Source organism: Palaemon carinicauda, chromosome 9 (genome assembly GCF_036898095.1).
Source record: "Palaemon carinicauda isolate YSFRI2023 chromosome 9, ASM3689809v2, whole genome shotgun sequence".
In the NCBI taxonomy this organism is placed as follows: Eukaryota; Metazoa; Arthropoda; class Malacostraca; order Decapoda; family Palaemonidae; genus Palaemon; species Palaemon carinicauda.
This window is the reverse complement of record NC_090733.1, coordinates 54719995-54731694: the sequence shown is the minus strand read 5'-3', so window position 1 is coordinate 54731694 and position 11700 is coordinate 54719995. Positions and strand designations below refer to the sequence as shown.

Here is an 11700-nt window from a genome sequence, read left to right as displayed (position 1 = left end):
AGTAATCTTTTTTTTATTTTTAATATATAGTTTTGCATAAGTCATACAGTAGAAGGTACTAATCATATTGACTAGCTCTAGATCCTCATATTTATATATACAGTATATATATATATATATATATATATAGTATATATATATATATATATATATATATATATATATACAGTATATATATATATATATATATATATATATATCTTTAAGTAAAATCTAGGAGTGAACAAAGAATGATGATCCTATTTTCCAGATCATAATTTCACATGTTTCGGAAGCTCAGTTTTTCACCAGAGCAAACCCGTAAAGTGGTTTTTATTTTGATTTATAGAGAGAAATATTATATATAAGCAATCATCTGATCACACTCCCCAAAACTACGTTAACCCATTCCTTATTTTTGTACGTGCTTTCTAAGAAATTAAATTTAATGAAAATTATATATATATATATATATATATATTTAATAAAATATATATATATATATATATATATATATATAATGTTTATGGTCTTTTTTTTGCTAGTCTATTTCTGCCAAAAAAAAAAAAAAACTTGAAATATGAAAATCGTAATATCTTCTTACTCTTCCTTCCCCTGCTTCGTTTGTAATCTCTATGGACACCCTTTGCTATTATTTTTCTCCATCTATTTTCTGTCCTTCTCATAACATGTCCTGCCCATATCCATTTCTTTTTCTTACATGTTGGTAGAATATCCTGTACTCTCGTATCTATCTTGCTCTTTTTCTGTCTCTTACTGTAATTCCTATCAATATTCTCTCCATAGTGCTTTTAGTTGTAACTAGTTTATTTTCTAAGGCTTTAGTAAGGTTCCAAGGTTCTGATAACTTAATACTAGTAGGACCATTTGATTAAATACTTAGCATTATAGAGAAAGTGGCATTTTACTTCACATAATCTCCTCTGGTTTGCCCAAATCTCTCCATGCCATGTTTATTCATCTTTAATTTTGGCCTCATGTCTTGGGGAAATAGTATCTCTCTTAAGTCCATATATCAATTAAGTCTCTACAGGTTCATCCATAACCCTTATTTGTTGTGCCTCTACATTTTCATAGAATATTTCATAGTTTTACTCATATTCCTTTTCAGTCTTAAGGTGCGTTTACACGATCAAACTATGTTTGACGGACAAAATCGTTACCATATTACAGGAGAAGTAGGATGATGTTATAAGCGGTGAAACGATGGAAGCGGATCTGGCAACAAGCAGTGGTACCAGATGAGGGTGTTTACCACCGTTTCAAATCTACTCACAGGGCATAAACCGGTGGACAATGTTCGTAGGTGATGTCCATTGGTAACTCAGGCATTCAATTCAGTGTGTGGCCTTGGACGACTGGTGCAGTACATCACTACCATGGTACACAGGAAAAAAACAAGGCCAGAAAAATTGCACTGTGCAGTATGATCATTGCTGTACTCTGTGAGGAGGAGGAGGAGATGCCAAGAAGGGAATGGTGCAAGGACTGGTTGCACAAACGAAATGAAAGGGGAAGCCATGCAACCATTTTCCAAGAATTAAAAACTGGCTATGAATCGGACTTCACGAACTATATGCGCATGGACCCAAATACTTTCTACGACTTACTGGAAAAGGTTAAACCTGTTATAACCAAGCAGGACACCTGTATGAGGGAGAGCATTTCACCAGCAGCACGTCTGGAAGCAACGTTGATGTATCTTTCCACCGGGTGCTCCTACAGTGCTCTTCAATACAGTACAAGAATTTCAAAACCGAGTCTGTCTGCAATCATTCCTGATACATGCAAAGCCAACTATGATGTGCTTAAGGATCCATACTTAAAGGTAAGTAATGCTTGATTGTGATGGTGCATATAATATTATGAAGATAATGAAAATGACTTGCATAATGTGAAGTACATCCCTACAGTTGAGCATAGACGCGAGATTAATTACATACAATATACATCTTGTTATGTGTATGTAAAAAAAGCTACGTGCTTGGTGTTTGGCTACTCGTACATTACCCACCTTGAAGCGCAACCCGTCAGGTAAAACTGCATCTTTACACATATGTAAAGTTCTTCATGAATAGTTTCTAAACCTGGGACAAACACATACTCTGACTGTTACTTTCACAGCTTTATTGTAAACATGTTAATGCCAATTTCAATAAAGACATAATTATGGTCATACATAATTAGACAACAACCTTGGTTAAAAACGTGAGCTTCCCTAATTTTTCCAGATAAAGTACCTCAGAAATTAGTTTCTGTGCATGGATCCTATTTTCTTTATTCATCTTCTGCAAATCATTGGCAACATCATCACCAAAAGCACTTTGTTCATCGCTATCCTCCTTCTCCGATCGGATAGTTCTTCAGTTGATGAAGCGCTTCTTGAAGCACCGCATGCCTCTTGTTAGTGGCATGCGGGTACTTTGAGTCTGAATGCGTGAAGACTCATGCGTTGCAGGTCGTACATTATCCTGTGATGTACTTGGGACAGGTGTGACAGGCGTTGGTGTTGTATGGGTTAGAGAACCATGTTCATTTTGTTAAAGTATAGGATCATTGAAAATCTGAAAATAGATAAATGCCATTAGTGTATGCCAATGTGTATTATTTTTCTTAATTTCCTGTCACACACACACACACACACACACGAGAGAGAGAGAGAGAGAGAGAGAGAGAGAGAGAGAGAGAGAGAGAGAGAGAGAGAGAGAGAGAGAGAGAGGATATTAGTTTATATATTTAGAGAATGCTTAAAAAAACCTTAACATTCTTCTCATATTAACAGACAACCCAAACAGCGGAGGAGTGGATGCGTGTAGCTGAGGGGTTTTCCAAGAAGTGGAACTTTCCTAATTGCATCAGAGCAGTTGACGGGAAGCACATCCTGATAAGGCCACCACCTGATAGCGGCTCCTTCTACTTCAACTAATAAGGAAGCCACAGCATCGTGTTAATGGCTGTCTCCAATGCAGACTCAAACTTCATATATGTCGACGTGGGCACTAATGGACGAGTTTCGGATGGTGGAGGTTGGGATACCTGTTCTCTCAACCAGCATATTGAAGCAGGATCTGCGGGTATGCCAGATGATGAGATACTCCCTAACAGCTCAAAAGTATTACCATATGTGATCGTTGCTGATGATGCATTTTCTCTGAAGCATCATATCATGAAACCTTTCTCTCATCGAAATCAAAACCTTGAGCAACGTGTGTTTTCCTACCGACTGTGAAGAGCTCGACGCACCGTAGAAAACGCATTCGGAATACATGCTAACAGATTTGAAGTGTTTCATAAACCCATTAACCTTGAACCAACAAAAGTAGTACAAATAGTACTTGCTTGCACTGCACTACATAATTACCTTCGCACAGCACCTGTCACTCCAAATGTGTGTTCGGATGCAAATAACGAAAACACTGAAGACATCCCTGGAATGCTACCGCTCGAGTATGAGCAACAAACCTCCACCACCAATGGCACAATTGTACGCGATCTGTATATAAAATATTTCAATGAGGAAGGTGCTGTGATCTGGCAAAACATACATACATGAGGCTAAGTTACAATAACTCCTGAGTAAAATTATAATAGTAATGTATAATACAAATCACCAATGTTGCATATTGAACATACTTTACATTGCTTTGTTGAAAAATGTATTATAAAGGTGGATTATGTCAATAAAGAAAATATGGCCATGGTTTGGTTTATATTTTTTTCTCATTGTAAGACAGGTAAACAGACAGATTTACGACAATTACGTACTCACCTCATGATCAGACACTTCTTCAGGCACATGAAACATTTGGCTATCCATACTTGACATGGATTCTCTCATGCTGTCGCCATCGTTAAGGAAGCAAAGGTCATCGAAACACCATAATATGGGGGTGTAAATGTCGTCAGCACCAGCCCCAGACTTCTTTGATCTCCCCAGTTTACGTAGCTCTCGCCTATATTAACTACGGATGGATTCTATTTTTTTCTTCACTTCAGAAGCAGTAACAGATAATCCACTTCTATTCATTCTCGCTGTTATTTCATTGATGGCCGCGACACGTTTGTTCCTATCCTTGTACACATCAGCCTTGACATTCCATAAGCATGGATTTTGCCGGTATATTTCTATTAGTAGCAGGGTCTCTTTTCTGTCCCAGTGGCAACTTTTCTCTTTGTCTGAGGTACTGCTGGCCATGTTAACATGACGATTGAGACCTAGTGAACTGACGAACTTTGAAAATCCTGTAACCAAGTGACTTTGTTCATCGTGTGCCTGGCAACATCGTATACTTCCACACCAGACAGTGTGTGACGTTTCAATGCTGGGAACATGGACAGTATTCAGTACACCACTTGGTGCTCGCTTCTGATGTCATCAGCGAGCCTTTTCGCTTTCCACTGCTAGTTGGTAACAATTATATCCGTCGAATATTGTTCGATTGCGTGAATGCACCTTTACATTTCTGCCTTCTCTATTCAAATCTTTTATCATCTTTTGTAACTCCTCCTATGATTGGAATTTTCATCAGCCTGTATATGAAGTAGGATATGATGTTTTTATTGTGACATTTTGCCAAAGTATTACATCGGAGGAAAAGGAGGATCAATCTGAACACTGGTGTTACCCATCTTTACCCCTGGCTTCAAAGCATAGTGTTTGAATTATTTGCCTCTTTTTACTCTTTAGATCTTTTAAGCCTTTATGTATTTGAAATACAACTGCCTCAATTTCATAACAATTCATACCATAACTGCCGTAAGTTGCCAGACCACTGGATATGGATCGAAGTTTGGGTAATGATTTATCAAATGGGGCATAGAAATGGAACCGTTCCAGGATTTGGTTCATGTCTCATATCTTATTCCTCCATTTTTGTTCCAAAATCAAATGTGGAGGAGTAGTATTATACTGCTCTATAGTCAGTGATGTCATGGCATCATAATTTGCTGTATAAACATGCTTTCTCTACACCCACTAATGCCCTATGCTTTCTATCATACTTTGTCCCAAGTAAGCAGTGAGTTCAAGCTAGCCATAGACACCTGGTTTTAAAAGTTTGAAAGGCCACTCGTGAATGGCAGAGTCAAGGGACAGTGACATTGCCCTAGAGATTGAGCATAAATACATTTGGTCAGCGCCCAAGCCCCTCTCCACTTAAGCTAGGACCAAAGAGGGCCAGGCAATAGCTGCTAATGACTCAGAAGATAAACCTATAGGCTCCCCCACACCCATTATCTTAAGCTCACAAAACTGGTGAGAATGCTGCGACCAAAGAAACTAACGAGTTTGAGAGGGACTCGAACCCCATTCTGGTGTTCCTTATTAAGGAATATTACCACGTCGGCCACCACAATCGACCAATGAAACCACCACCCCCCATCACTCTGCTATTAAGGGTTTATGCACAACAATTACCAAAATGAGGAAAAAGCCATGAGGGACATCATTAAGAGTCATGTCGTCCTGGTAGATGAAAACATCGAGGTCAAGCTTACCGTTTACTATCAAACCAATAAGGCGAGGTCCCTCATCATCAGAAATAATCCTGCCCTGCTGACATAGAACTTCCTGAGACAGTTCAACGTGGTCTAATCCTACTTATGCCCTGTTCCAGGATGCTATGGACGTTGCAAAGGAATGACCAGCATGTGTCTCTCTAAAGAGACTGTCCTGCCACGTTCAGCAAGGTGCCATAAGAGCTCATGCCCTCTGCATTCACAACAACATCATTAAACGTGAGGAGATCATTATCTGTGATCCAGACAGCAGGAGAATTAGAATATTTGAAGCTCTCCTCATAGAGTGAGAGAAACCGTTGCTTAATACTACCCAGGAAATGCTTCTTCTCCTCTCCTGCCATAGAAACAACATACCTTGAAGGAACCCCACCAACCATGAGATCTCCAACTAAGACAGTTCTACTGGTCAAGACACCTCCTACCAAGGCACTCTGATCAGCGTCCACACAGCCTGCCTGTTATGGATACCCTCTCGGTGAGTGTTTCCACTAATCAGAGCCCAGCCGTCACAGAACAAGATGGGGACTCATCACCTATGAGTGGGTAGGTAGTCAATCTGATTGAACTATGGCCACGCTTGGCGAGCAGCTTAGCCAGTGAGAATTTGTCGCCCCGCTCACTTCACTACTCACGGTGACCTATGTAAATATGCCAACTCTCCGCTTAAGCCAGAATTACCATATTTGAGGAAGTAACTAATATATTTTCCACCATTTCACTTCAGCCTGAAGAAGGGAGATGACACTCCCAAAACACATAGCTGCTTCCTGGATTTTTTTACCTGAATTGATAATTTTACCCGACTTGTAAACTTTGCATTAAAGCCTTGATTTTTTACTTATTCCTGAATTTGACTACCTACCATGAAGGATGAATTTTGCTCAATTAGTGGTTGTATGCAGTAATTCTCAAAAGAAGATAATTATAATCGGAGCCATTGAGAAGAGGGAGAGTACAAGATCAATGCAACTGAGGCTGCCCTTGTTTTTAACAAAACTTGCCTTAAAGCAGGTCTCGTACCTAAATCTAATAATAGTAGTAACAATAATATGAATAATGATGATAATAATAGTCGTAATAATAATAATAATAATAATAATAATAATCCTTTGGAAGTTAGTAATTCACTAACTGGTCATTTTGAGAGAGTATTCCATATGTCAGAAAACTCTCCAGGCTACCTTTATATACAGTATGTATATCAGAGGAAAAGATTCAATTTCGCATCAAATGAAGAGACAAACTTATTTGCTATGAAACTTATCGGATAAGGTAACAGTTTGATTTTAGCAGCTATTGTGTAATTTATATAAAACGTGTCCAACAATTTAAATATCCTTACTCACGGTCTGCAACAGACTGACTAAAAAAGATTTTTTTTCTTTTTTTGATAGGTCATAGTAAACATGTTTCTGCACCATTTGACATCTAAGAAGCTTATGTAAGAATTTTTTCCCACTTTCGCTAAACATTGGGGTTTTCGCACCAGCTTATTTGGGCGTCTCCTTATAAGCTATATTCTCACCACCTTAATCCAAACTCTCGTTGATTTTGTTACTATTAATACTAATTCCAAATTCACGGCTTTGCTAGGAAATAGGAAACAACAGTCTGTGTGTACTTCATCTATAAATATCTTTGACTTCTTTTGATATCTGAAGAACATTGCCATCAATTACAATTCGAAAATGGGTGTCTGACATGCAGAAGACAAATAAAGTCCTGAAATAACGTACTCCTTAGCTTTCAATATTTTTAAACTTTATAAATATTTTTTCAGTTACCTATTTTATTTTCACTACCTTCTAGTAGATTTAGCGTAGTTAATAACAGGTAAAACTTTTTGTTAAGTACAGGTGAACAGCAGGTAAATATCGTTATTGTTTAAGTACTCATATGATTTGGTTTCATATGTAAGATGTTTTTTTTTGTTTCAGATGTCATAAACACTCTCTCTCTCTCTCTCTCTCTCTCTCTCTCTCTCTCTCTCTCTCTCTCTCTCTCTCTCTCTCTCTCTCTCTCTGTTTTACCAGTCAGGTATTCAGACAATTAACTACCACCTTTAATCCCGTTATTCCTTATTTATTCCATTTGAATGTTCTTTTTAAGTAACAACGGTCACATTATGCTATCATTTAATTAGAGTTACTGTTATCATTCTTTTCCTGATCTCGTATTCTCATCATTCTTATTCATATCCCTCATCATCTTCTACTTTATCTTCTTCTAGTTGTTTTTTCCATCACATAAAATATATTTTTCCAGAGGAAGTCGGAAACTATTTACCGTAAAATGCCATATCTTTGAAAGTTTTCTTTGTATGAAAGAAAATGAATATGAGGAAAGTTTCATAAACCTTCAATGTCTCTTGGTTTTCCCGTGAATTTCAACCCAAGATCGGAGTTTCATAGCACTTCCTTGACCTGCAGCGGTTAATGTGTTTGGGCCGAGGCCCGCCTCGTACCACAGGGAATGGTGGTGAAAAAAGGCGGTTTCTCTAATGTAACTATAATTACATCATTAATAAAAAATGGAGGGGCGTTGATACCCTTTTTCCTCGGTTATATTCGTCTTGAACACTGGAATATGAATCGATAAAAAACATTAGGATGATTTATATTGGTGTTATAGAGCTTTATAATTCATATAAATGAGAAAGAATAAATATTTCCTAATAGCTTGTGAAAAGTAAATACTTTCTAATAACGTATATTAAATCGTTTCCCCATTTCTGTTGACACCTTTCCTTGGGTAAGTGTGATAACAAAATTTTACATGAATGAATATAGTGGAATTATGCAACTGGGAGTGGGGTGTTTGTACGTGTGGTTTTACAGAGATAATAAGAGACATTTGCATAACAAATGTTATTGTAGGCGAACTCAATTGTTAAGGTGAATAACACTGTAAATGTCTCCAACTCAATCTGCTGCAGGAAGTTTGAGATCTACTCACAGCTCGACAATTTTCACTTGTAAAATGGATGGTTGGTCTTCTCTGGTCCTAGCCTTGGTGGAGAGTGTTTGGACTCTGATTATATATATATATATATATATATATATATATATATATATATATATATATATATATATATATCGTGGTCGGACTCTGACAATGTGCAATAAGTACGGTGTCATGTGTTTGACCTCTGCTGCTCATGAGTGTACTTTAAACCACGAAATTTGTAGGGTAGGATTGCCCAGACAAAATGAGATGATGTAGGTGCAGGTAAGGGATAGAAGGATTATGAAAATGATAACTGCCTTTGACTGACATTAGTGAAAAAAAATTACAGGGATTAGTCTCACTCTGAAATTTGATATTGAGAGGAAGATTTTAAAAGAGGATGCTAGCAAGAGCATCAGAGTAAAAGGAAAGTTGAATCTCTGTACGTAAGAAAAATTGATATGAAAATGGAATTAGCCGATCCATGTTATATCGGAATCAGTATGGTAGTAGAGGCTAGTGAGAAGAGAAAAACCAGAGAATAGGTGAAACTCGGATGGTGATGGTCTTATGTAAAACACTGAAGATTACAGTATGATCTGTGGAAGAAAATATGAAATGTATTGCAGTATGAAATCCAAATAAGTTCATTTTTCATTATAAATTTGAAGTAGACATGTGAAAAGAGAATAATTTGGTGCCTAAAGCCTTTTTGAAAGATTTTTTTTTTACAGATTGGACAATCAAGAAAAGCGAAGTATTTAGAAAATTAAAAGTACGATGCATGAGTTAGAAAAAAATAGAGATATTGATAAATCCCTTTTTAAAAGGTGATTTGATGATGTGGAAAAATACTGGAGGATAGTTTGGTGAAAAGTACATAATATAAAGCTAGAAGTTAAAAACCTGGAATACATTGGTTGGGCTGATGGAATAGGTCACGTGACAGAAAAAAACATTTAATATCCTGGAAGTAGGACAATGGGTGTAAGGTATGGGCGAATGGTTATTTTTATTTTGTAGGGGTTATCTCTTACAATGTTGGTGCGTGTTCTGCTTAATAAATATATATATATATATATATATATATATATATATATATATATTATATATTGATTATTCTAACTAGTATTTAACGTTTTATTGAGCTTCATCTCCATAAATAATATAATTCTAATAATAAGTATGATCACTTTCTTGACCAGGTTTTGAGGAAAGTAGACAATTCGCAGCTTATGAAATTAACAGAGCTGTAACAATATACACACACACACATATATATATATATATATATATATATATATATATATATATATATATATGAACATATATCACAAGCACACGTGATTTCAATCAATGTAAATATCACCCACGAATGGCATATAATACCGAATTCTATCTTGGGAATATATATCCACTTGGAATTCATTTTATGGTAACAGCTTCTGGCCGGGTGGAGATTCGAACCTCCGCCTGTTCGGCTGGAAACTATGCCTGCAGAGACCCTACCGACTGAGCTATCATATATATATATATATATATATATATATATATATATATATGTAGGTATATGTATATATACATAATATATATATATATATATATATATATATATATATATATATATATATATATATATATATATACACACAGTAAATATATAACGGATTTTGACACAGGTTTAATCTATTTTTGGTGAGCATGTCGTCCTGATGGAAGTTCCTCAATGGCAGCTTCTACTTCAGATATTGCTGCAAGTGATATACCAGAGAAGTTTTACCTTAGAGGTATCACGGAGTTCTAAACTCCGGAGCGAATATCCTGAAAAATATCGTGTATAAATCAGGAACGTGTTAATGATAAGCCATGGTTATCCTTCCCTGAATAGAGGTGACCTTGTCTCGAAGGATAAGGTATAGGGTAGGATACATGGGAGAGAGAGAGAGCCGTTATAATTCTCAATCTCAATGTGCTACAACTAATTCGTTTCTTGTTGAACCATTCTAGGAGCAGCCATCTCATGATGCGAGGCCCTACACTGAGTATTGCGGCGAGAAGAATTTTAACCATTTTAAACTCCATAGATATAAGCATACTTCCTTTAGCATTGGTAACTATGGTACCAAACTATGAGAGTAAGCAAAATTTTTGTAAAAAGTAGGAGCATAAGAAAGCAATTGCACAGTCCCACTCACTGTGAAGAAGAACTTTGTCTCCAGGAGATTTAAGGACTGAAGTCTATAAAGGGAGGGATTAAAAAATTGAGGTACAATACTTTTATTTTATACAGTAGGTCTAATGAAAGGAAACGCAAAAATAGATTGGAAAAAGATTAAGAAAGAGGGAACTTTTCCGGGGTCATGATCTGATGGAATACTTTTAGGGTCAGCCCTTCTGATGGAATTGGTGAAATTGGACCTCAGCTGTTTCAGAGAAAGATTAGATCTTGTCGTCTCCTCTATGAAAAGTTGACCGCCTTTAAAGGCCCGATTCTTGAACAGATAGGTCTTAAGGCACTACTGGGCACAGAGAATGCTCCACCTATAGTGGAGCAATCTTCCAGGTCCCCCAGCGTTTCTTGGGAAGTTGATATTTTGCCAAGAATGCAGGATCTGGGTAAAGATTTACTTCCCCTAATTCCGAGAATTCAGTGTGGCCACCATCCCTGGAAAGGTCCACAATCTCAATGACTCTAGCACCATAAGCCATACCAAGCAAAAAAAAAAATATATATAGTTTTGAGTAAAATCCCTCTCAGAGGTAGAGGCATTATCTTCAAAGAGGCAAAGTGCAGGACTATCCAATGACCATGAAATAGCCTTGGGAGGGATATGAGGCTTCAGTTTAGCACGAGCGGTAGGTATCTTATTGAACAGCTCGCTATTGAGTTTAATATCAAAAGCATAAGCAATTGGTCTACTTTGCGCTGACTCACCTGGGGCAATAGTTGTATAGGCCAGACCTTGATCATGCAATGAGATAAAGATAGAAATACAGAATTCCATAGAAATAGAAGAGGGCTGATGACTTTTCACGAATGCAACCCATTTTTTTCAGGAAGACAAATTTTGGCATTTCGTGGTGTTGGACATGTACTCTTCTATGAAGTCAATTTTCTCCTTTGCAACTCCGAACTCTCTTTAAGCCGCGAGGGTTATCCAAGAGGAAGCGAAGACAGTGTCCTGTTAAATATCTTGGGACAGCACTGAAGATGGTAGAGGGACCTGGAGAGAT

General features: G+C 37.0%; 1 protein-coding gene across 1 annotated transcript; it reads left to right on the top strand.

The window, feature by feature from the left end:
* The first annotated feature begins 987 nt into the window (after positions 1 to 987).
* On the top strand, positions 988 to 4339 carry LOC137646779 (uncharacterized). The gene is made up of 2 exons (XM_068379867.1): positions 988 to 1828; positions 2783 to 4339. Exons 1-2 carry the CDS (start codon positions 1310 to 1312, stop codon positions 2924 to 2926), a joined length of 663 nt encoding a protein of 220 aa, XP_068235968.1. The 5' UTR covers positions 988 to 1309; the 3' UTR covers positions 2927 to 4339.
* The last annotated feature ends 7361 nt before the right edge of the window (positions 4340 to 11700 follow it).